The 25839-nt window shown below is 40.1% G+C and overlaps 2 protein-coding genes across 2 annotated transcripts in view; one reads left to right on the forward strand and one right to left on the reverse strand.

The window, feature by feature from the left end:
- Nucleotides 1-10840, forward strand: part of LOC107093877 (long-chain-fatty-acid--CoA ligase 1-like) — a 21387-nt gene extending 10547 nt beyond the window's left edge. Inside the window, exons 2-20 of the mRNA XM_015389189.1 lie at nt 789-1003; nt 1076-1190; nt 1753-1817; nt 1918-2007; nt 3361-3460; nt 5707-5885; nt 5981-6013; nt 6205-6256; nt 6412-6485; nt 6793-6870; nt 6948-7082; nt 7163-7297; nt 8598-8766; nt 8845-8933; nt 9025-9141; nt 9735-9878; nt 9969-10070; nt 10148-10219; nt 10297-10840. Of these exons, the coding sequence (XP_015244675.1) occupies nt 789-1003; nt 1076-1190; nt 1753-1817; nt 1918-2007; nt 3361-3460; nt 5707-5885; nt 5981-6013; nt 6205-6256; nt 6412-6485; nt 6793-6870; nt 6948-7082; nt 7163-7297; nt 8598-8766; nt 8845-8933; nt 9025-9141; nt 9735-9878; nt 9969-10070; nt 10148-10219; nt 10297-10434 (2102 nt within the window). The 3' untranslated portion in view covers nt 10435-10840. The remainder of the gene's footprint in view (nt 1-788; nt 1004-1075; nt 1191-1752; nt 1818-1917; nt 2008-3360; nt 3461-5706; nt 5886-5980; nt 6014-6204; nt 6257-6411; nt 6486-6792; nt 6871-6947; nt 7083-7162; nt 7298-8597; nt 8767-8844; nt 8934-9024; nt 9142-9734; nt 9879-9968; nt 10071-10147; nt 10220-10296) is intronic.
- A 1203-nt stretch (nt 10841-12043) lies between these two features.
- bin3 (bridging integrator 3) overlaps nt 12044-25839 on the reverse strand; it is a 39775-nt gene continuing 25979 nt past the window's right edge. The window contains exons 6-9 of the mRNA XM_015389191.1: nt 22881-22921; nt 17880-18021; nt 16491-16625; nt 12044-13321 (exon numbers count right to left, since the gene is read on the reverse strand). Of these exons, the coding sequence (XP_015244677.1) occupies nt 13175-13321; nt 16491-16625; nt 17880-18021; nt 22881-22921 (465 nt within the window). The 3' untranslated portion in view covers nt 12044-13174. The remainder of the gene's footprint in view (nt 13322-16490; nt 16626-17879; nt 18022-22880; nt 22922-25839) is intronic.

Genomic DNA, 25839 nt, shown 5'->3' on the forward strand with positions numbered 1-25839 from the left:
TTTTTTTAACAAAATGATAATTAAATCAGATTTTAATTAAACAAAATGGTTCAAGTTTTGTAGGGTGTAGTTTATCTCATGACTGGAAGAAACTTTAACAATCTTTAGGAGATGGATTGTTTTCAAAACTCTAATCTCAATGACAGAGAACAACAGTAAAGTCGCGAGATGTTAATGGTCCCGCAAAATGGATACGAGACAAAAATAAAAAGGAAATAGTAAAAAGTAGTAAAATATTGGTGAGATAAATTTTTTCGAGGGGGCAAATGCCCCCACTAATCTATTCACAGTATAGTACATAAAAATACATAGTCGGGTAAAGGAGGGAATGAGAAGCTTTTGTTTGTTAAAAAGTGTCTAATGGCCGCCTGCAGGAATTAGTTTTGCAGGGTTGCATCCTGCACCTTTTAAGATAAAGCTGACAACCTGTAAAAACGTCTTCTTCAGGGCTGTTCTATGATGGTGTTTGGTTTAGATTACTGAGTAAAATGTTGTTAAAATCTTTCATAAACAATTTGTACTTAAATGTGATATTATACTGAAAAAATTCTTCATCAAAAAACCCATCAATTTGAAGCCATTTTAGGAAACTGGTCTCATGTCTAGTGCTACACAGTTTACTGCTGCTTTAGAGGTAATGATGAAAGGTCCAACAGATTAAAAAGAAGGACATTTGCAGTGAAACTCACTTTATTTCTGTTTTTGGTTTGCTCTGCTGCAGACCTAAGCATCTGCCTATGTACCATATAATTTACATACTTTTCCTTCTGCTTTTGCTCTGTTTACAGCTATGCAGCTCCAGGAGTGGTTGCGTTCGCTTTCCTCCCATGCAGAACTCAAAGGGTCTAAAGCTGAGGAGCTGTGGAATCTCCTGCCGTCCTTATCCACCTCCTCTCTGCTGGGTTTAGGAGCGGTGGCGTCCCTCACTGTGTACTGGCTGCTGACCCGACCTCGGCCCATGCGTCCTCCCTGTGATCTACAAGCCCAGTCTGTTGCTGTCGGCGTGAGTGGCCTACCATTGTGCTTTCCTGTCATCATGGCGGTCAGTCGCTGGTAATAACCGATCTGTTTGCAGGGAGATCCCAGCTGTAGGAGATCTGCTCTCCTTAAAGATGATAACCTGCTGGAGTTTTACTACGAAGACATCAGGACCGTGTACGAGATGTTCCAGAGAGGTCTGAAGATCTCAGGTGATGGATGAAGCACACATACCCACAATGCCGTGCTAAATGTTTTCCATTATGAGCTTGTGTGATGGATCAACACAGACTAATACAGAACTGTGAAGTAGAAAGAAAAGGATTCATGAGTCTATTATATTACTTTTTTTTTATTTTCCAAGTGCATTTCTAAGGCAAGGGACAGCTGTAACAGGGATTAGCTGTAACTGCAAATGTGTTTTGCGGTTAAAGCTGTACATCCAAACGGATCCTGCATTTTTGGGGAGTGAGATTAAATTAGTGCTCTACAGCTGCATGCTCTTTTATTTTCTTCTGCTTAACAATAAGTCTACTGTGTCTTGCTCTATTGCATAAAGTCACAGTAAACTCCAGAGACAAAAATGCTCTGAATAACTACAGTAAACTAAAAAAATAAAGTGAACTTTAGATGTCTGAAAAAAGCAGGTTGGATTCACTGCTGATGGAGGAAATAAAAAATGTTCCTAATGCTTTGGTCAAATCCGTAATGTTCAGTTCTACCATTGTTCCGGAGGTTTGAACCTTTATGACACGTCTGCCTTGTGTTCTGCAGGAGACCGTCCATGTCTTGGCTACAGGAAGCCAGGCCAGCCCTACGAGTGGATCTCCTACTCTCAGGTTGTGACTCGGCTAAAGTTTGATCTCTCAGTCAGGATAACATTTGAACATAGTGAGTCAATCTCTGCTGTTTATTGATTGAAGTTCTCCGATCCTCCAGGTGGCTCAACAGGCCCAGTGGATGGGGAGCGGCATGATTGCCAAAGGTTGCCAAGAGTTTGTTGGGGTTTACTCCACGAACAGACCAGAGGTAGGAATTCACTTCTCTTTAGGAAAGAGAAAAACTTATATCGATTACATCTTTACGTCAACATTTTAGGAGGCGTCACTTTTCTGCCTATGAGGGCAGCCTAAATATTAGTCTGTATATATAGTATATATCTCATCTTTTATTATCAACATCAAGCTGTTGAAGAATTATTGGGGAAACAATAAACATTTCTCTTGTAAAAAATATTTTTTTAAAACCCTCATTGGTGCGTCGCTTTAGAATAATGAGATGTGAAATGGATGACGGTCTCTGAAAACCAGTTTGCTTTAGTGAATAGCTTCAGTAACTTCAGTTTAAAGCCATTTTCCTGATAGCAGGTTCTAATGAACTATCTGAAAACTTCATTTAAGGCTCTGCAGGCCTCAGTTGGCATCTTAAATGAAAAAGTGTAAGGAATTATGGAAAAACTACCAAAATAAACGCTTTTCTTAAAATAAAAGAAATACCCAATAGGTTCTACTTTTGCTAAGTAACATTTGAACACTTCACAAGGTTGTGGAAAGATGTCCTATGGACAGATTTGACCAAACTGTTGGACACCATGCCTAATTAAAGCTAAACGCTTCAATACCTCATGAACTATGAAACATGGTGGGAGAATTTTCATGGTGTGGACTTTTTGATTACCTTTCAATAATTGTAACTTAAAGCTTTAATTGCAAGAAAGGTTGCAGAAAAATGAGGGTTTAGTTTCAACTCCTGATGTGTTCCTTAATTTGGTTTCAGAGGGTCAGCCTAATGTGATTTCAGCAGAAGACGTTTATGTAGCTGAAAGCCGAAACTGATTATTTTAAATCAGCCAGCATCGGATCTCTGACGTTCCATGTTTATACATGATGTAACACATAATTTCAGTGAGATACACAGATATAACTCATCAGATCGACATTGTGTTTAACAATGATGAGAAATTTATATGGATGAATTGAGGATTTTTATCTAACAGATTTTTTCCATAAGGATTCAGCATTTCCCTGCTTTCCTCTAAATATGCAAAAAATGACCTAAAATGACCCCAGCTTTTCAGGTTATATGTTTTTAACATGTAAAAACAGGCCTGAACCTTTAAAATCGTTATGCTCTCGAAATGTAAATTCGTATGCAAAGATGGATTATTTAAAATCCCCCAAATATAATATCATAATCTAATTCCTAACAGATCCACTTTCCTTGGTTTACTTTCTGACTCTTACCAGCTTAGAATATATGTATTTTTAGCAAAACAAGCCTGAATGTACAATACTTTGTTTTTGTGTAACCTTCTACAATCCTCTGTGTGAAGCTTCTGAGTCAGTCTAACTATGCTGCTTTGTCTCCCTCTGCTGGTGGCAGTGGGTCATTTCAGAGATGGCCTGTTACACATACTCCAAAGTTTTGGTGCCTCTGTATGACACGCTGGGGCTGGAGGCTATGGTCCACATCCTCAACCTTGGTGAGAACCTGTCTCTGAAACCTTCAACAATGATTCAATCTCAAAGATTTAATAAAAAAAAAAAAAAAAAAGAAGAAAGATCTTAGCAGATTAAAGTAGACTGAGATGTAGGAAAAGATAAAACCTTTATATAAACTTTACAGTGATAGTCTCAAATAATTCCTTGAATCTTATGTGTAAATAAACCGTCCCTTTTTCGGTCGGAGTTTAGCATTCCTTTAAAAAATAGGAACTGATATGACACATTTTTAATGTTTCCATCACTCCAAATCTTAAAGAAACAAATTAAGGCTTTGTTTTACACAAGGCTTTATTTTGGGCTACTCTATAAAGCTTGGAACTCAGCGCTAATTCGGACATTTTGAATTGGAAAACCTTCCTGGATGGGAAGCGAAACGTCTTCAAACTTGGAAACACAGTCCAGTGGATTTGTTTGGAGCAAATTAAGGGGTTCCTTTATTTTAAATATTAAAGGAGCAAGAAGAGAGCAGCGGCAGCTGAAGGCAAGAATTCAGCTGAAATAACGTTTAACACCTTTTATCCATTAAAAAAAAAAAAGAAATTACACTGACACCCCTAAATGAAATCCAGTGGGGCAAATCGCTTTAAAAATCTCAGTATGAATTCAGCTGTACTGTGAAACCTGTGTATGTTCATTAAGAGCTATAGTGAATAACAAAAGCATATAAATAATATATGTCAATAATTTTTTTAATGATATCTTTAAATGTTTCACTGAGAACTGTTAAATCCCTCATCCCAAAACTGTTGCATGAGAATAAACCTACTAGGACACGTCTTCTTATCTAAACTAACAATTCAGGCAAGGAGAGCATTAATCAAAGAGGCAACTGAGCTGTTTTTAATAACTGTGGAGGAGCTGCATAAACTCACAGCTCAGGTTTGAAGAATCTTTGGACTGGACTACTTCTAGCTGTGCATTCAAAAGTCAAATTTTTATGAACAAAGAAGCACAAAAAAGCCAGCTTTGAAAGAAGGCTGTTAAAAATAGCCCCATTTGGAGTTTACAATAAACCACCTCGGGGATACAGCAAAGACAACCAGGTGGAGCTTGAATATTTTGACCAACATGCAAAATCCTCTGTGAGCAGAAACCTGCACTGTCACCAAAATATATATATCAGCCTTCACTTGTTTTTGTTGTATTCTTCAGGTCATTTTCCTTTGGAACAAGAGGACAACATTTCTTTCTTTCCATGACTGTTTTTCCATAGTGAAACAAAGGCGTTGCAGCCCTGTGCAGTGGGGAAGCTTTTCCTCAGCAGGGACAGGAAATCTGGTCAAAGGTGATAGAGAGATAAAAGCAGCTATAAACTGAGTTATCATAGAAGAAAACCAAACCTGTGAAGTAGGAAAAGACTCAAGACTGGACAGCAGGTTCTCTTTCTAGCAGGAGGCTCAAAGTTAAAGACCTAAATCCAACTAAAAGGAGACCTGATATATTAGGATGAATCTATGGCTGATTGAGCTTTAAGTTTTTGCAATATTTTGGAAGACACTTTTGTTTCTGTATGTGTTGGAGATATAAACCAAAAAGACTCAACTAAGGCTGAAACAATTAATAGGATTAATCTATTATTCAATTAATTGTCAACTAATTCAGTAATCGATTATTCGTTAACTGGAGTTTAGAGACTCTAAAACATGTCTTTAGCTGACAGGGTGACCCACTTAGAGTGGTAATTATACCAATATTGTAAAAAGAATATATATATAAATATTTTGCATTTAAGATAAAAGCATTGTTTCTCAGAATTCCTCAAGTGGAAAAGTTGTAGTTTTACCTGGTTAAATTTCTTAAAAATTTTTTAAGTAACCTTTGGCTATCCGATTAATAAACAATTAATCGAAAAAATACTCGCCAGAATAATCAATTTGCAAAATAATTGTTACTTGCAGCCCTAGAGTCAACTGTAATCGGAGTGAAAGTTACTTCCACTCCAGGGGTCTAGATAAACATGCATTCCTTTGCATGATTTCTTTATTCTGTTAAAAAAGAAAAGAAAAGAAAAGCAAAATATGACTCTTTTCTTCTCACATTCTAGGTTTATCACACAACATCCAAATAAAATGCATGCAGCTTTGTGTTTTTTTTTTTTTGTTTTTTTTGTTTTTTTTTAGCGGCACAGAATGTGAAAATGTTGTAGGGCCATCCATTTTTTATTTTTTTTTGCACTTAAGCCAGAAATATCTGCACAAAAACTTTAAAACTTGCGTCTGTTTAGCTGAGATGTCCATAGTTGTTTGCGACCGGGAGGAGAGGGCAGCGCTGTTGCTGGAGTGCAAGGAGAAAGGCATGACTCCCAAGATCTCCTGCCTGGTTCTGTTTGAAGACTTCAGCCAAGCCTTTGGGGAGAGGGCCAAGAAGTGTGCGGTGGACGTCCTTAACCGGGAGCAGCTCATGGTGCGTGGGAACAAGCACCAATTGGAGACTTTTTTAACATATACATGCTTTTAATTGCTCCATCAATGATGATGTGTAAACTGTGCCTGCTGTAGGAGCTGGGAAAACAGAACCTCAAAGATCCTGTGGTGAGTTTGTCCTCTCAGCTGCGACATCACCGCATCAAACTGATTCATGGTCTCCTACATACCTGCATGACGGCTCTGTAGTTGCTCCTGTCCAGCAAGATATCATTAGCACTCACTTATAAACCAGACCGAGGGCTTCCTCCTCTCTAAACCTGAGTCATGTTCTCATACTTTTTCTCTGTCTGCTGCAGCTGCCCCAGCCTCAGGATCTGGCAGTAGTTTGCTTCACCAGTGGAACCACAGGTACGTCTGATCTCAGAGGTCTCGGTGTAATTATACCCCTCTAACATCATTAGATGAACGTCCCTCAGTGCCCACTTACAGTCCTTCTTTGTGGTACCACTGTAGGTTCCTTTGCTCTGCAGGGCACTGCAGTAATTTCTTGTTTATTTATTCAGGGAAGCCCAAGGGAGCCATGATCACCCACGGGAACATCGCCTCCAATACTTCCTCTGTCATTAAGATCCTGGAGGTCTGTCTACACTTCCACCTCCTTGTCTAATTGAGAACAGCCTTCCAGCTAGGGTCGCTCTCCCATCTGCTTGTATCTCAAACCTGTCCCCCTCCCTGCTGTGTCTAATGGTATGATTAATTGGATGTTTGATTTCCCCACGTCGCTGTGAGCTACTTTAACTAATTGCCTCTGTCTAGAGATTCTTCCATCTAACTGCTGCTGAAAAGAAGTGTGTTTTATTGCCTGCGGGGCCTCGCCGTATCCCGCTGCCTGAATGCAATCTCTCCCCCGAGCTTTGCTCATCTTGTTTCCTGTCGTCTCTCAGGGTTCCTTTGTAATCCAGCAAGACGATGTGTCGATCTCTTACCTGCCTCTTGCCCACATGTTTGAGAGGATGATCCAGGTAGTTCATCCTCTTCAGAGACATTTTTATCTGAGTGTTTCTCTGTCGGCCTAAAATGAAATGCCTTCCTGTCGCAGCTCACAATGTACTGCTATGGAGCCCGAGTGGGATTCTTCCAGGGGGACATTTCTCTTCTAATGGATGACATTAAAACCCTCAAACCGACCCTCTTCCCTGTTGTGCCTCGTATTCTTACTCGCATCTACGATAAGGTCAGTGAAGCGCTCAGTTTTCTTGCTCCTGTGAAGGCTGCAGCGAACGAGATGCTCATCTCGAAGGTTTTCCCTCCTAGATCCTGGGCTCTGTGACCTCTCCGTTTCAGCGGGCTCTGCTTCACTACGCCGTCAGGAGAAAGCAGGCCGAGCTCCGCAGAGGGATTATACGGAACGACAGTCTGTGGGATAAACTGGTGTTCAACAGAATTCAGGTCAGACTAAAAAACGCTGGTGGATACATTTACATCAGTATGGAGAGTGTGCTGCTTATAGGTTTAAGGTCAAACATGATGATAAACTTTAGTATCAACTCTACAGCTAGATTATTGGTTAGATCTTTATATATTTTTTTCTTAAACAATAAAAAAATTCTTATATGTCATGTTAAAATGAATGGTGTCAGAATACGCTTTGAAGCTGTCTCTGAATTTCATCTTGCTATTTCTTCCCTTCAGTTTATGAGAAATAAAGCCTCCTCGGTGTGTCATTCAGGATTTTGGTTAACTTATAATAAAAAAAGAAATGCTTTAAGTCAGGATTTGTTTTCTGTCTCTTTATGAATGTAGGATTCAGTCTCTTAGTTTATACTGACATGATATGGTGCATTTCTTGGGAGTCTGGCTGCCCCATACCATGATGCTTCCACTTCTATGCCTTGAAGGCTTCGGGATTTAAAGTCAATTAACTTTTCATTTTTTCTTAATTCAAGCCAGTGATTCAAATTAATTCAAATGCAACAGTTTTAATATTTTCTTTAAAAACAGCCTTAAATTAGCCTTAATGTATTCAAGAATCAAAGTGGGTTTATATTTAAATTATATGTTGTTATCTGCAAACTTTTCTTTCCAACTAAGATGTCCCATATCATGACGATACCACCTCTATGCTTCTGTATTAAACAATAAAAGGTATCCATTTGACTAAATTGTTATATCTACCAAGGCCATAGTTCTATGTTTCTGTAGAAAAAGAAAATATATCTCCGTTTTCATTCATTGATTGATTTGTGTCAGATCTGATATTAAAATGCTCTCCATAGTGGTATCTGTAATCATTTTCTCTATCATTCCCTTTGATCAGGCCACTCCATATCTAATCTCTATGGTCAGTTATGGATATTGCCTCTGTAATGATTTATTTTCCGTTAACTTTTATTCCTCCGTGTTTCATTCACATTAATTCGCAGAGTTAAGCGGTTAAATTACCTGTCAACACGTAGCTTGCAAATTACACCGGAATTTGAATCCAAGCTTTCCAAGAGGAGCAGAGTGGTTCCAGCAGCCGGTGCCAAGAATCACCAGCAGCATATTGGACCTGTGGGAGTTTATTGAAGAGGCATTCACACATGCAACGCAGAGCTGAAACAGTTTGGCTTGCTGCATGGGTTCAGACGGGAAACTGACCAAGAGTGATAAAAGTTCAAATGGAAATGAACTCCGACCCCCACACGGCCGTCTTTTAACACTGAACTTTTTTGTCATGTTTTCATGTGGGTTTTCCTCTGTGTTTCAGGCCAGTTTAGGAGGTAACCTCCGGTTTGCCTTGACTGCCTCAGCACCCATCTCCTCCACCGTTTTGTCCTTCCTCAGAGCCACGATGGGCTGTATAATATGTGAGGGCTACGGACAGACGGAGTGCACCGGAGGCTGCACTTTCTCTTTGATAGGCGACAGCAGCACAGGTTTGAGCATTGCTCATTTTAACAGCCTATAAAGGTTCTCCTGTTTTCAGCAGATAAGTGGATGTGTGTCTTTTTAAGGTCATGTTGGAGCTCCTTTACCGTGCGCCATGGTAAAGGTGGTGGACATCCCTGAGATGAACTACTTTGCTAAGAATGGAGAAGGAGAGGTGAGTTTTTTGGAAAAAGGCTCAGTCATGCTTCACATGTTCCCGGCACGCCTGGAGCCTGGAGATACATTGCTGTCTTTTGTCTTGGTAGATCTGTATCCGTGGCCCCAGTGTATTCAAAGGTTATCTGAAGGACCCAGAGAAGACAGCGGAGGCCTTGGACAGTGATGGCTGGCTGCACACCGGAGATGTGGGCCAGTGGCTTCCGGTAAGTTGGGAAATAATCCAACTATTACAGATGGCATCAGAATGAAGTTTCACATTTTGTCTCCTCAAAATGAAGCCATTTTACCGGTATATGATTGGTTACCTAAAAAAAGTCAGTTGTGAAGAAGAAGAAAAAGAAAAATCTGAAAAGTGAGGCATGCATCTGTATTCAGCCCCTCTATGAATTTTAATTTCATCCTTCATCTCTCAACAGTGCTTTCTCTAAGCTATCCTGATCATCATCTTGTTGGGAGATTAACTGCACCAAACTCTTTGTTTTCAGATAATTCATGTTGAAAACTAGGATTAGGTTATACTGCAAGCTTTAAAGATTTATCCCTGACCTGTCTGTTGTATTCTTTGCTCTTCATAACGCTGTTGGCTCATCTCTGACAGCTGGATCTCTCAAATGCACCGGTCATGTTTCAGATTTGTGTTTTTATTGTCCTTCCACATCACAATGAGGCGCCACTCTCTGTTAGTCAATCAAGCTTACAAAGTAGGAATACATTGAAGATGTATAAAAATTTTTCATGTTGCACGTATGCATATTTTTAGAAAAAAAAAAGTTTTTTGTACCTTAATTTTTGTCAGAACGGCACGCTGCGCATCATCGACAGGAAGAAGCACATCTTTAAGCTGGCCCAGGGTGAGTACATCGCTCCAGAGAAGATAGAGAACATCTACCTGCGTTCGGTTCCTGTGCTCCAGGTTTTTGTGCATGGAGACAGTTTACAGGTAAGCACATAAAATCGACTTCTAATCTCCATTATTAAGGGTGCGTTTGAAATATTTCACTCTGTGTTTTTTGCTTTTTTATTTCTGCAGTCCTATGTGGTGGGCATAGTTGTGCCTGATCGAGAGGTGTTTGTTGAATGGGCTAAGGAGAGGGGCTTTGAGGGGTCCTACCAGGAGCTGTGCCAGAACCCTGTACGGCAAGTTCATAGAATTCTAATGTTCTAATCTTATAACCTGAAAAAGAAAAAAATATTTATCTTTGCAAACAGGATGTAAAAAATGCCATCCTAGAAGACATGAGAGCATTGGGGAAGGAGGCCGGGCTAAAGTCCTTTGAACAGGTGAGACGTTTGCAACATCATTTAAACAGCAGTGACGTACATCTTAGTGACTGCACCTTTTTTTTTTTTTTCCTTAGGTGAGGGATCTTTATTTACATCCGGAGACGTTCAGCGTCGCTAACGGCCTTCTCACGCCCACCCTAAAGAGCAGGCGCGCCGACATCCGCAGAGTGTTTCAAGAGCAGCTGGCGAACATGTACAAGAGTCCACATTAGCAGAACAGCTTAGGGTCAGCAGAGGGGGAAGCTGTCAGCGGTACCTGAAGAATGTTAGTGTTTTAACTCAACTTTGATCACATCGTATTCAGATGCATTTCTGGTCAGTCCATCCAAGCATCAGATCAAAATGCTCCTTCATGATCTCACTGTCATCTCTAATCCGTCCACATAGTTCGCCTGAGATGTTAATGGGAAGAGGTGTTATTTGTAGAGAACCGAATTACAAAAGATGTCACCTTCGGAAATAGTTTATTTAATTCACAATGTACTTCTTTTCAGGAGATTTTTAAGAAGCTAAGTGTACCGGGGACATTTGCTGATTAAAGGTGAATTACCTGTAGGTTTCTGTTGTACAGTTGTTGGGGAATCAAATGAGCATGGCGTACATTACTAAACAAATTACTAAACAAAAGTATTCATACCCCTTGAATACTTCAGTTTTCACTAAGTTACATCCTTAAATTATATTGTATTTTATTGGGACTTGCATCACACAGCAATGAATTACACCGTTCTTACACATTCATCACAGAGTTCAGGTTTTTTTTTGTCTGTTTTGAAATTTAGATATAAACAGTCGACTGTTCACTTTTTACACATCAAGTATTTCAACTTAATTGATTTTAAGAACTTAGGGCCCATTTTGAAATTCTAAAATAAATGGATCCGGAAGCTCAAAAATCAAAATGTCCAAAAATCTAAAGGTCCTGGTTAAATTACGAGTCGATCTAATAAAGGTATTACAAACTATATATGTATATTCATCTTTTCGAAGTTATAGAACAACAAAGTTTGAAAATGTTGAGTTTTGATTTTTTTTTCTTCTAATTATTATATACTTTCACAGCTGTTCAAGATTACATGGGAACCTTGAAAGGAAAAGGATGCACGGTTTTAGTTTTACGAATAGAAATGTGAAAACTGGTGTTTATGTTCAGCTTCCTCTAAATCAATAGTTAGGCTTGTTTGGCTGTGACTTTAGCTCTGTCAGTTTGACATCAGATGGACATTTTCTTCAGTTTTTCTTTGAAAACTATCAGACAGAAACGAGAATGTCTTTGTTGTTGATCTAGTGACAGACCAATTTCCTTGTATTAAGCTCAGTCCATCATAAATTGATGAAAAACATTCACGCAGCATGATGCTGCCACCACTATGTTCCTCCCTGTGGGTGTTAGGTGATCAGAATGCTAGTTTTGTTTTAATCATGCCACCTTTTATTGCATTGCAATTAAATGGTTGAATTTGGCTGAATACATATGTACTCTTTAGTTTTCAATAAAGCAGCTAAAACCAAATCTTTCTTTAGTTTTTAAAAATAGAAACTAATGTTTATCACTGCAAGCCCAATTAAATGTTAATTTTTGGCTGTAACGTTGAACTGTTTAAGGGACATAAATTCTTGTTTAATGTTTGTTTCTGCTAATTGGTCATGCTTGTGACTAAGATATTTTAAGCTAAACTTTTGAGAATAAATAATTTCAATCTGCAATGATTTTAGAAATAAAAACTGTTAAAACTGTGTATTTTTCTTTTGAATTGAGACTTGTAGACAAATGAGAAACCAGCTGGCGTTCTTCTTAAAGTTGATTTTACTTCATTAAGATCACAACATTTGACAAAGTAATGCAATAAAATAACTGACAAAGAATCCCCTTAGTTGCGTTAAAAAAAATGACTATAATGAAATAATTTAACAGCTGATTAAGAAAAGCACCTTCATTTCTAAAGTTGTGCATTTAAAACAACTCAAACAGATATAAAAGAAAATAGAAAAGATTCCACTTAACATACAAAGACAAGAAAAACAAAGCCACATCTGAAAAGTCAATGTGTGCTCATAACTGAATAGTTTAGCTTTCATACGGGAGGCTCATCCCAATAGAGTGAAAACAAAGCAGTACGACTCCATCCAAAATTATAGGAGGCCAGAAAGCAAAACTGGCTTCCAACCCTGGTGTTGAGGGTGAAGAGAAGGGACTTTCTAGCACGCCAACAATGTGTGAGGCTCCTCGCTAACACATACTCTCACTGACAATAGAACAAAGGATGGGTGCTGTGAACAAAAGGAAAGTGGGTGCTGTGATCACAAATTCCCACTAGAGGGAGTACAAGCTTTTTTTTTCTTGGCTCAATCTGTCTGCGTCCCCAGTCTGAGTGGATAGAAGACCTTTCAAAGGAGGCATAGGCTCACCTTAGATTATTTAAAGTCAGGACAGATTGGACTCATTATACAGCAATTTTAAAAAGGTTTAAAACCTGCCGTTACACATGATGGCACAGAACTTCAATATCACATTAACTACATTTTATATCCTGACATCTGTTTATATTAATCTTTGAGTTAAACAATTAATTTGAAGTTTAGTAACAGATGAAAACATTTCTGTTTAAATGTACCCTTATAAAACAAAATCTCTCAAAAATAATGCAGTTTAATTTGCTCTATTGAAACCTGATTCTGGTACAGGAAAAAACATATTGGCTGATAAAGTCGCACTTGGCTGATGGCTTAGTTAATGTGGCATTGAGCTGCTCCGGATTACAATGTCTTTGCACAGAGGGAAAAAACAAGAAGTCACAAGGATGTAGTGCAAAACGTGTGGGGCTGCAATTACAGAAACCGCCCATCATTTTAAGGCCATTGCTGTCCGTCTGAACTCCAGAGCAGCTCGGAGAGTAAAATCCATTCAGAGAGGCATGAAAAGAGCACATCCCAATCCTCGGCGTTCCCGCCTCAGTCGTCCGCGACAATTGACAGAGAGCGCAGCTCGCTGAGCTTGGCCTCGGTCTCCTTCTGCCTCTGCTCATCAGTCAGCCCAGCTTGGTCGATCTTGTCCGTTAATTCGCTGAAGATATTGTGCATTTCAGTGAAGTAGACCACCTTAGGGGCAGAAAACAAACGAAAAAAATATTGTGACGTGGAGGGAAGAATGTGGTTCTATCTTTCCTCTAAAATGAACATGTTCAGGGGTTAATCCACAGACCTTAGTAGTAGTCTAATTGTGCTTAAACTCTCATCTGAAGCTGCTAGTCTCATACGTCTTTTACAAATGAGGAGTGATTTGAAAAAAGGGAGCGAGTAGAAATTAAACATCCCACAGGGCCCCCCAAAACCAGCAGTAGAGCTGATAGTGACCCTGCTTTTCTCTCCCAATCTGAACAAGAGATAGTGTTAACTGAAAGCTTTCTTGACACTTCCCACCCCTGCTTCTTCCCCTTAGTGCATGAGTCAGGCTCCCTAGAGAGTTGCTTTGATGATTAATAGACTTTAATCACATTACAGGACTCCAAGAAGAGTAGGCAGAGTATAAAAGTACTGGGAAATGAAACCCCCTTGAAACCCACAGCTCAATATTTATTCAAACAGCAATGCAAACAATGCCACGCTCTTGAGGGGACGTGTAAGGCGTCTGTGAGACAACATATATTTTCCACTGCAGGAGGAAATAACAGGACCAAGCAAGATAACAAACGAGAAAAGATTTACTTACTGAATCGAATTATTTGTTGACTCAGAAGTTTGTCAGAAGTATAATAAGGATTTCAGGCCAAAAGGAATAATGTCAGGTCTGTAAACCACTTTACACCGGCTCTTTGAGGTGCTCAGTCTGAAAGACATTGCCTGTTTACACCAATATGTGCCACCTAAACCACATGAGTGGGCTCTAAGTATTGGGTTTCTGCTGTTTGTAGGGGGAAAACGGATACACTTTTTTCCCCAAAAAGAGACTTGTTGAAAGGGCCGTCGGAAATGTCCATATGAACGGTGATGATAATGTACACCAGATCACTGTGCCCTCTGTGCCCAAAGCCACTATTACAATTACTCAGGTCAGTGCTGGGAGTCAGCTCAGCCACACACAACTGCTGCTACTTAGAGACGTTACCACGTTTGCTAGAAAGCAAAACTTTAGTATCAAAATTTTGTCACAGAAACTAGATACCGAATGAAATGGTTTTGGATAGTTTTATAGTTAGTTTGAAAATGTGAAAAAATAGGTCATGAATTCGTCTCCCTGCCACTATAAAGATTCACATCATTAAAATAATCTGGATTTTTTTTTTATCCGACTGTCGCTCCCCTAATAGCTTCAATGTTCAATTTTCAATATAACTACTATATACTATTTTGAAGTACTTTTGCCCTGCCTAATGCGTACTATTTATCAACAGGTAGGTTTTTTTTTTTTTTTAACCACAGTATGCAGTTTTATAACATGTAGACAAGATGATGCTAAAGAATAATAAAATACCTTTTAATGTAATTTCATAGTCATCTCAATAACAACCATAAACTACTGTGATAGAATTTTAGGGTCCATATCTCCCGTCTCTAATCTGAAAATAACTGTTTCTTCTAAGCAAGACAGTAGCTCACCCTGAACATTTTATGCTCGGCTTCTGCTTCCGTTTTAACTCATATTAAATAATTTCTGTGGTATTTAATGAGAAACTACCAGAGACCTCAGGTTTTTTTATCCATCATTTGTGAATCCAGATCTGGTTCGCTGGTTGCAACGTCACTACTCTGCTCATCATTATTCTGTTGTTTAGAATAAAAAAATCCATTGTAATGATGGTAAGTTAATACTTTTTAAAAGCTACAGCTGATAAGCTGTGAGCTTCAGACCCAACAGGTTACCCAGCTGATTAAATATAAGTTTGATGCTGAGAACAAAACAACTCGAAGGTATAAGTACAATAAGAATATTAATTTAAAAACCATTCCTTAATGAACAGCATTTTTTAATAAGTCCCAGTATCAAACCCAATATAACTATTTTCATTTCCAGAAATGTATGATTCAGTTGTGGGGGATTGTTGGCCTAGTGGTTAGGGCTGTGCGCTTGTGCTCTGAGAAGGTTGCAAGTAACTAGTTCGCATCCCACAGCCTCTACTATGGGTTCCTGAGCAAGACCCTTAACCCCACACTGCTCCCTGGGCGCGGCACAATGGCAGCCCACTGCTCCCCAAAGGGATGGGTTAAATGCAGAGGTAAATTACTACAATGTGAGATCAACAAAGTTCAATTAACATTTAATTATTTTAATTCTAATTATTTATATTGTAAGTTGATGCCTTTGTTTTATATTTATCAAATGCATCAAAGCTATGAACTCTTTCAACCTTTCGTCTCTAAATGCATCTTTATTTCACTCTGCAGCACAGAGTTAAATAAAAATTAAACTAAAGTCAGGGATTTTTTTTTTTTTCTTAACTGTCATTAGGATAAAAAAAAAACATTCAGACTTTGATATAACAGGAATCTCCAGCTTAATCCATAAAGACAAACAGAAATCTGGTCCAGCTCTAAAAAGCCTGTTGGGTGAATCTCAGCCTGTTTTAGCAGAGGTTAGGACACTGTGAGAAGCTCATATCAGCCTGTGCTGACTCTGAACATTATTGGATGAGACCTCTCATAGAGAAGTTGAATGCTCACAACAAAAGCTGCCTTTGTGCCTTTATCTGACACAGCAGGGATGAAGAGGAGCGCATGGCTCAAGATCAGCTCTACCCATCTTCCTCTTCTTCTGCTTGTTGAAAATGTCCAGGTGAAAATACTTCAAAACTAGTTTAACAAACAGATTCTTAAAATACAGCCTTTTTTTTTCCTGCTCAATTTGCAAGTTGAAAGTGCATCATCAAACTCCTAATTGTCAATAAGTCTCAGATAATCTAATTTACTAATTAGGTGTGTTCCAGTGACTGTCCCAGAGAGGAAATGACATGGGCCAAGCAGGTCTGTGTCGGGGGGGAGGGGATGTGGCGGCGCTAACTTCAGACACTCAGCTGCTTAAAGACAAACTCCAGGTTGGAGGAAGGCCTGCAGGACAGCAGCGGAGCCAGACAGATGAGGCCTTCCTCAAAGCAGCGTGGGCCGTTACTGGGGGTTAATCACATTAGGACCGCAGAGAGGGAGACAGACTGCCCTGAGTTAAACACACCCTTCATCAGACACTTTATCCACTGTTAACAGCTCACTGCTGGAAGGGTGTGTCTGCAGCTGCGAGCGCCTTCGTGGGTCTGCGTTTATGGAGAAGTTTACTAACCTGCGCACGGATGAGAGCCTCAAAGCTGGGCTGGAAGTAGTCGATGCGACTCTGGTAGAATTTGGGCATCTCGTCCAGAAGCTGCTTGTTCTTGGCTTCGAAGTCGTCCCTGACTGGGCGCAGCTCATCTTTTGCCTGAAAAATAACAGAAAGACCAACAGGTCACACGTGCCCGACTATAGAGAACATGCAGGGTTCCTGCAACTTCTACAAAGCTGCACTTCCTCATTTCTCACACTCAAGTTTAACCAATTTGAAGTCTTTTCTGATATCGTTTTAAAAATACAAACCCTCACTATGAGAGCCACTATGAAGAGCACACCTGAAAAACTACAGAGTTTGTAAGCTGGATGCATGGATGGACGAATGAATGAATGAATGATGAAATCCCTTTCCAGAGTTTTCCAGAATGTGACAATGTATGTTATCTTCTTTTCCGAGAAAACAGTTCCAGGTTAGGAGAGAAAACACACATTCCCACTGATATAAGTTGGTTCTGAGTAAATTCATTACCTGAGCCACCATGAGTGATGTTTTTCTTATTGTTATGAAATATATTTGCCTAATTCCCACGGAGATGCGGTGCAAAAAAAAGGCTGTAATCACGACCACAGTGAGGAGGAGTGGGTAATGTGGGCAGACTTGGCTGTGAGTGGACTCCAGCACCACTGATCTCTGTGTGAATGTATTAGTGGGTAGTCTGCTGTAGGCATGGAGTTATGGAACGCACAATGAATAATTGTGAGAGGGTGAGAATTTTTATTAAGGGGGACAGGGGGAGTTAAAAAAAAAAAAAAAAAAAAAACATACAGTAACATATTGTTTAGGTGCCACTTTACCACAGGTATCCCTCTACAGGTTTCATTTCGCCACAGTTGTGTGCTGGAATGGCCCACTAACTCTGAGGTGGGGTCCTTTCTTTAAGAGTGCAGGGATTCAAAGGGCAGGGATGTTGGGCCTCTTCAAGGCTTTGTTCCCCTGACGGTGCTTTTCCCTGTGTGTGTGGGTGGCTCACCATGTGAGGATGTGTTAGAGGCAACAGCATAGGCAGCACTGCAGCATTATCTGTGAATGTGCACGCTTCTGTAGTGGCCTCGCGCTGCGTGTATGTGTGTCTCTACAATTCTCAATTATGCCTGTAGCTGTGCAGCGGGGATTTTTTTTTTTTTGAAAAGGCACAACTTGAGAGAGCCTGCCAGCTTGCGTGGGTGAAGGAGTGCACATGTACTGTATGCATGTGCTAAACTACTTTATTCATATCCAGTCAGCATTTGTGTCTTTTTACACTACTGATGCTCCGTTCTCAGGACACGTAATAAACAAAAGCAGGTGAGCCCTCCCTTCTCTTCATTCAGACCATGGCAGGCATTGATGCAACACCAACATTACCTGACATAGTTTGACCATAACCGGCCCGGTTTTTTCCTTCTCTTCATACTTCTCCACTTTAGATTGCAAGCGCTTGTAGTCCTGCAGAGCCTGTTCACGCCGCTTCACTGCCATGTTGAGGCTCGGGAAGACACCGCTGTACCTGAAATAAATCAGACAAAACAATAAGAATGATATTCTCAGGCTAAGTTGGAAGAAAAGGTAACTGATCTCACTGAAAAAAAAAATGCACTGCCTCATAAAAGCTGTGATGATTTAATAAAATGGCTCTACTCAACATCTTCGTGTAGATGTAGTCTCCATCCCCCAGAGGACGGCTCTGCATTAAGGCTTCTCTCATCTATTATCTAATTACTATAGTTCAGGATGGCATGAAACAATTCATTTTATGACAATTATCATATTTCAAATGAAAAAACATTCTTGCAACAAGGATCCTGGTCTTGAGCGCTAAAAATAGGGGAAAAAATTCATCTGTAACTTAGCAACAGGAGTCTGAGCTTCATCCTGGGACTTTGAACCAGTTGCACTGGTTTTGTGGCTGATTTAAACGGGAAACAGGAATACCTTAAATGAATGTGTACATTTGTGAATCAGAATCTGGTCTTCTGGCTGCAACCAGCCAGAAAAACAATTATGGACAATTTTTTTTTTTTTTATTTCTTTACTTTGGAGGGTAAGAATGAGCTAGATTTAGTTTTAAGTGATGTCAAAGTGCAAAAGAGATGCAAAGTTTCAGAGTACTTCTTCAGGGCTATACATAAACAGGAACTAGTGAAAACTGTTTTCAAAAGCAGGCTGGAGGATAACTCGTGCAGGTGCTGACTACACATGAGTCAGAAGTAAAAACAGTCATAATGAAAATTTCAGATAAACCTTTTCTGAATGAATCACTTGAAGCACTTCATCAGCTGTGTAGGAACACTACTACAAGCATTTTTCTAATGTGAGCCATTAACTTTAGCATTATTAGCTGCAAAGGGTGTGAGCTCCAAAATTTATGTTGCCCTACATGCCAATCTTGTCTTTTTTTCTTTTTTTTTTACACACAGCAGATGAATGAACCACAGACCCTGCAGAGGGATTGTGAAATCCTAGATTAGAGCTCTGTCTGGTGCTGCGCCTTAACGGAGGATGAATGGTTGGAAGGGGGAGGCGCTGAGGATCTCTTTGGGACAAGCAGGGATTGTTTCCGACAGGAAGTTAAGCAAGGAGTGCTCTAGTAGTGTTTGAGTGACATCACGAAGCTCAGCCCAGCCCCACGGCCCACGCTCTACCGCTATTTATAAAATCCCACTTTGGCCCAGTGTATGGTAGGGTGGATGCCGTTCCTCAAGTCTACTATCTGCTCCAGCGTACACACACTTCAAGTGCCAGGGGATTATGTAACTGGCCTCAAGACATGAGCTTTCCAACAGAGTTCCTTTGGTTGATGACAACGCAGCAGCAAACCAGCAGCTCTTTGACACAAAGGCTAGTCGAATATATTCCCCTTGCACACCTCACCTGGTACCATTTCAGTGATAAACACACTGATTGTCTCAACCTGCGATGGGACAGTGCTGTGGTCAGCACACAGACACTTTATCTAACTGCTGCATTATCCTTGTTTTGAGAAGGTAAAGGAGATAGTTTGCCAATGGAATGAGTATTTTTACTCTTAAAATAAGATAATTAGATAATATGCACTTGAAATAAGACGATGCAATTGATTTTTCTTATTTTAAAGTGTAAATTGGGGAAGAAAACTTATTTTAGGAAAAAAAAGACTCAATTTTTTTCCAGTGCATTATAAAGCAGGAGGAGGAGAAATTAAGATTCCCAAACAGTTTTTTTTTTAATCCAAGATGTTGATGTGCATCTTTTAAGACTTTTGTTGTTCTTTTTTTTTTTTAATAATTCAAACAGCATTAAAACAAACTTTTTTTGTTGTTTTTCCACTGAATCAATAGTATTAATACTTAATTTTTCTTAATTGCTCACAGGTGAAAAAGTCCATATTGGGCCTCTGTGAAAAAGCAACAGAAACAGAAAAAGGCTTTTAAAACAGACATGTTACGCATGACCACCACAGTCACGGGGAAGGCTGTAAGCTTAAAGGCTATCCATCAGACATTGATCGGAGTCTTAAGGCACAGAAGTTCATCGCTGCAGAATGATGCAGTAAAGTACAACGACAGAAAGTTGAATGATGGGAAACAGGGATAGATGCAGCCTTTAGACGAAAGAAACAGATGTACCAAAAAATAGAATCTTTGTATGCATTACCCATTCTGTAATAATTCTGTATACTTATTTAGATTGAATTAAACTACTGAAATAGGTTTCTTGGTGGCATCTGTCTTTTCAAGAGAATTTTCAATCATCTTCTGGTAAATGATTTATGATGTTAATTATCATACAACTTTAAAAATTAACTCCTTAGCCATAAAACAAGCAGATATGTCATGAAGGGTAAAACATTTCTGATCTTCTGGTCTTGGCTGAGCAACTGCTGGTCAACCAGGCAAGGTCTGGGTTGCATTCCTTCTGAAGAGCTGGATGTGACATGAGGGCCAAGGGCACGCCACGATGCATGTTACAGGCCAGGCTGTGGTGAACAGGCTGAATGGAAATAGCTTATAGACTGGAGTGTGTTTATGAGCGGCTGCCAATCCACAAGCAGGCCAGTCTGAACCGTCAGCCAAGCCCAAGTCTGGTCTAGACTCCCTCAGTCTGGGAGGCTGAGTGTCCCTGCTGACTCTCACCATCATATAACTTTCCTGCTGTAAAAAGAGACAGAAATCTGCTCAAATAATGGAAAGGGAATTGTTTTTGTGGAAGCTGTTGTCTAACTCTCATGCAGGTCAGAACAGGATATGGGAATGTTGATAGCAACTAACTCTTTGAGGTGGGAACGGTGCACATTTAGGCTTTGATTTCTATCCAAAAAAGGTGTTTTTAGTTTCGCTCTGATTTGGTAGTAAAATGTAGGACAAAACTATTAAGTTTATAATTACTTATATGAAAGATATGCCAGTATTAAAGAATCACAATTTTATTTTAAGAAAGAAAAACAAGAAACTATTACAAAAAGAGAATAAAGTCAGAGTTTGAATAAAAATTTCCTTATTTATACAAACCTATGGGAAGAGAAGCACATATTTTACCATATGAATAGAAAAGAAAGAATGATTTCATAAAGATTCAACAAGTCCAGCCAGAATTCAATATCTGCCCCACAAACGTCAGGCAGGGGCCATATAGTCCCTTTGGCTTTAGCCCTTGGACCTGCATCAGGGGCGCTCTTCCTCTGATACAGAGGGGTGGTGTTTTTTTTTTTTTTTTGTTCAGTCTAAGCTCAACCCAGGGCAAAGGTCTCAAAACAGGCCTGACTTCGGTCTCGCCCAAAACAACAACGGAGCACAAGGGCTACGTTGGGGAGCCCTAGATAACACACATGCCTCCATGCCCACGCACTCCCCTCCCCCCATATAAACACAGTGATGTCACTCAGCGACCCTACTGAGTGGAAGAAACTCACAAGCTGCTTTAAAGGAAAGAAACAAGACGCGGAGGGTGGAGGAGGGCTGTTTTTCAGTTTGTTTTCAGTGCTCTTCACCAGACTAAAGGATAAAGGAGGGAGGCCAGAAGCCTAAATAGCAGTGAGAGAAGCACAATGTACACAGACACACATTATCAAGAGAGTCTTCCATTAATATTACAATCTTCTTTTCAAATTTTTGCCAATTGTATTCAGAATGCCACAAGATCACAAGCACAAATATTCAGAGACAAGTAAACAAAAAATTAATGAAGCACTAATGGAATCCTAATGGAAGCTCTAACGCACAGCAGGGTTTGAGACTCAGCTTTTCTATGGATAAGACCATTATAAATTAATGACTAGAAATGCTGTCTGTAAGGGAGGGTAAAAATTAAAACGGGGAGGTCAGCTCAGTTTGGCACTGAAATTAAAGCTTTCTCTCACTGCTCTATTTTAGAGTGGCGTTAAAGCACAAGTTGCTCAGCACCCCTCCCTCTGAAATCTGGGCTGCTGTCTGCGTGCTTGTGTGAGAGCGTGTGCTGTCCTGAGACAGTTCTCCTCATCAACCAATCCACGGCTCTGGGCCCAGGAAGCTGGGCCTGTGCCATATTCTGAGCCTACCCACACGTCCGCCTGCCGCCCACCAGGAAGAGGAAATTAGAACCATTCCATCCTGTCGCTGCTCCGCCACCGGAGCACATAAGGCAGGGAGGGATAAACGCACACTGACACTGACCTAACCAGGTCATGTTTTCACAGCACGTTCACTTCACATAGGTGGGTTGCTTTCTGAAATGACAGCTTTATGGGGGAAAAAGGTCAACAGAAAATTACTGTAAAATTTTGCTTATGTCCTCTTAGCACATGTGTAATATTAGGGGAGGAGCTAACAGCAGGAAGCAATGCCTTAACTAGCAGTCCGGAAGTTGGGTGGGATAGCCCAGCCGCTCCTTTCAGTAACTTTTCATTGCATTCTTGTGTGCATGTGTGTGCGTGCACATGTGTAAAAATAAGAAGAGGGAGGTTTAAGAAATGGAATAGTACTCACAGCATCTCAAATGGGGGCGAATATTAGGAAATAAACTTTCCTCCAGACACTTACTAACCACAGGAGCTCTGCTCATTCCCCAGTTCATTTTTACAATCTGTTTTCTTAGACTGAAAAGCTTCCTATGCAACCTTATAACAGCTTTACTTTCTGTCCTGGAATAATGAAGCCAGATCACACAATGAAAATGTTTATGGAGCTTGACTTAAATGAACCAGAACGGTAAATAAGCTTGTAACCTACAGGAAAACAAAGCCGCAAAATGAAACCTGACATCCCAAAAAACACTTTGCTAAAACCTTTTTTTTTTTAAATGGCACATTTTAAAACTAACTTTTTATTGAACCACTAAACTTAAGTAATACTCTTCTGTTTGAAAACTCAGCTTATATCATTTAGCTAATAGGAAATGAAAATAAACCCTTACTTTTTTAGAGGGTCTATGACGGTCTTCTGAATCTGGTTAACCTGTAATCAAAAAGAACATCGTTAACATAACCTATAAACATTATGGCAAAATTTTTTTTAAAAGTTATTTATTGTCAACTTTTTTAACAATAGAGGTGGGTTTCTTATGAAGTTTATATCAAAACTTCTGACTCCCTTTTAGTGCATTTTATAGGAGCCCTTACAAAAGTTTGATAGATGGATGGATTGATGGATGGACAATCAGATGCATGAATGAATTAATACTAGAAAGAAAAATACTTCCCTGATTTAATAAAAACCCTGAAATAAATTCAGACCTTAACAGCTTCAACATCAATTCCTAATTAGGTGCAAAGTAACAGCGCAAAATAAACAGTAATAATTGTGTAAAGCTCACCATGAGCACAAAAAAAGGGAAAAAAATGGGAGGAGGGACGGAAAAGAAACTTTCATGACGTCGACTCCTTTATTGTACGCAAACCCCGAGGAGAAATCCCTGAATATTCATTGAGTCTGCGATACAAAAGGATGGATCTGTCAGGGGACGGACATGAAAGCAAAGCCCAACTGACTTGAAATCCTGTGCAGGGTGGGCTGCCTTACAAGATGAAAGTTCTTAACAAACAAACATTTTAACAATAACAGTTTATATTTTCAAGCTTTCTCCTTCTGGTTGTCAAAATCAACAGCGGGAGGGTAGGAGGGGGGGTTGGGGGGTGTTAAATGGAAGTAAACGAACATCACATTATAGGGCCTCCAAGCTGAAGTCTCATCAACAGAAGTTGGAGCACAATTAATGAAGTTTTAGCATCATTTAAATTGCAGATATAAACTGACTAGCGAGAAAAGCCAGTGTCCTGGAGCGGTGCCAGCGAGGCAGTCGGCTCAAGTGACGAGCATGCTGGTAAGTCTAAAGAGGGATTTAAAGGGAGGTATGTGAAATGACAGCTGCATGAGAACAATGAGCTGCAGCAGTAATCATATGTTCGCTTTCCATTGGAAGGACAGTCAATCAAAGAGCAGCGAGGAAAGAAGCTCAGAGCTGTGCTTTGTATATGTGCCCTGACCATCTCTGAGAAAACATAACACTCAATGCTTCACACAGACAAATTCAACTACAAAATGGATGATAGTGGTTTGGGGGAAAACAGAGAGCCAATAACAAATAAGTACATGGGAATTCACATTTTCTTTGTTTTACATATTCACATCAACACCCCTCCCTCCCTCTCCTCCTCGGCTGGAGCTACGATGCTGCTTCTAAGGTGAGAACATGCGGTGAGGAGAGAGAATAACAGCAGATTTGCTTAAGCATGCTGATGCCCTCTACCCTCTGCCCCTTCCCACAGTGAGGGGGGGAGCAATTCCTCGGAGACCCCACAAAGCCTGAGGCCTGATGCTCAAGCAGCAGTCTCCATCAGTGAGTCACGGGGCAGAGGCCATCCCGGCACACAGGCCTCCCAAAAATACACACAGATCGCTGAGGAAATCAATATCCCTCCAAACGGAGCATCCTCCACTGCGCTGCCGCCATCTACGCTGGGGCTCGGCTTCGGTAGCAGTGCGCCGCCGGGGCTGAGCGCCCTTCTCAGCCCCAGAAATAAACACACAGACCTGGGCCACTGCTGCCTTCATTATCGCTGCACGTTTTATCTGCTGGCTTTCTCACTCGCGGGCCCTGCGGCAGAACATCTCGTCTCAACGCGGAGAGGAGCAAAGGGTGGATGCTTTTGTGTCTGTTTTGCTTGAGCAACAAGGTTTGCTGTTTGTGCCGTCAGAATCCACCGCCAGCTTGAAGGGAGAAGTCAGAGTGGTGTTCTAGAGAGCTGCGCTGGATTAGAAACACCTTGCAAACCTAGAGGTGTTGCACACTCTGGCTGCCCAAGAAAGTTCTCACAATTGCCATTTTGCCTTTAGCTCAGTTCCAGCCGCTATGCAAAAGAGTAGACAAGCAGCTCAGGTCCAAATCTGGAACAGAACCCTGATATACGCTATGGATTTTCACTTGTTTAGACTCAAAAAGCAGCGGTGACAATAATACAACTATATTGACAAAATAACTAATTAATACTGAACATGCTTTCAAATGTGTGTTAAGATAGAACAAAAAAAATAAGATACTTTTTTTGCCTGTGTTTTCATATTTATGTTACAAATAAAAAATAAATAAAAAACTGACACTACTACAACTATAAAGCAAGTTTTTATAAACGGTCACAGGAGTTCTTCGGAGCTCCCATCTGCATACCAAACCACCATCATTCCAAACTAAATCTTACTTCATCTACTCACTCAAAATGGCGCCAGTAAAATTTGAAGTATAAGCTTTGTGAAATACTGGTTTAGTAAAGTTGCAGCGGTATAAAGAGGGGACAGTCTCATGAGCCACTCACGTGTCCACACTTCCTTTCCACATATTTTACATTTGCAATGATACAACACAACCTGTTTTTGCTGTAGAACTAAAGTCAAACTAAGGTTATATAACATTACTCAACATGCTATGTGATGCAATTCCAGGGTTTATGCAGGTTTCATTCTGATTTCAAAACATTTAAAGCAGTACTAAAGAACTTTCAGTTTTGGACAATTTTGTTCTCCCCCCAGTGGACAAAAGCTGTATTGTTTTTCCTGAAGTAACACAACATTTCTATTAAGGACCGTCATGGGAAAGACCATAGCGCAGTAAAATCCTGAAAGTCCATGAAAGAGGTGTCATTCAACTAGTTGTAAGGCGATGTATAATCACAAAAGTTATGAAAATATTTTATGAAGGTTCAAAGGTTACTTGGAGTTTTTTTGAAAGAACAGTTTTAAAATTGCTGTTTAAGCTACGTACACACAGCAGCCTGAAGAGACCCAAATCAGATTTTTTGCCCATATGCCACCTGTATCTGATCTTTTCATGACAATCTGAACAACACAGATGTGATTCATTCCTGAATCTGATACGAATC

The sequence above is a fragment of the Cyprinodon variegatus genome, unplaced genomic scaffold, assembly GCF_000732505.1.
Source record: "Cyprinodon variegatus isolate N-32 unplaced genomic scaffold, C_variegatus-1.0 Scaffold451, whole genome shotgun sequence".
NCBI classification, from domain to species: Eukaryota; Metazoa; Chordata; class Actinopteri; order Cyprinodontiformes; family Cyprinodontidae; genus Cyprinodon; species Cyprinodon variegatus.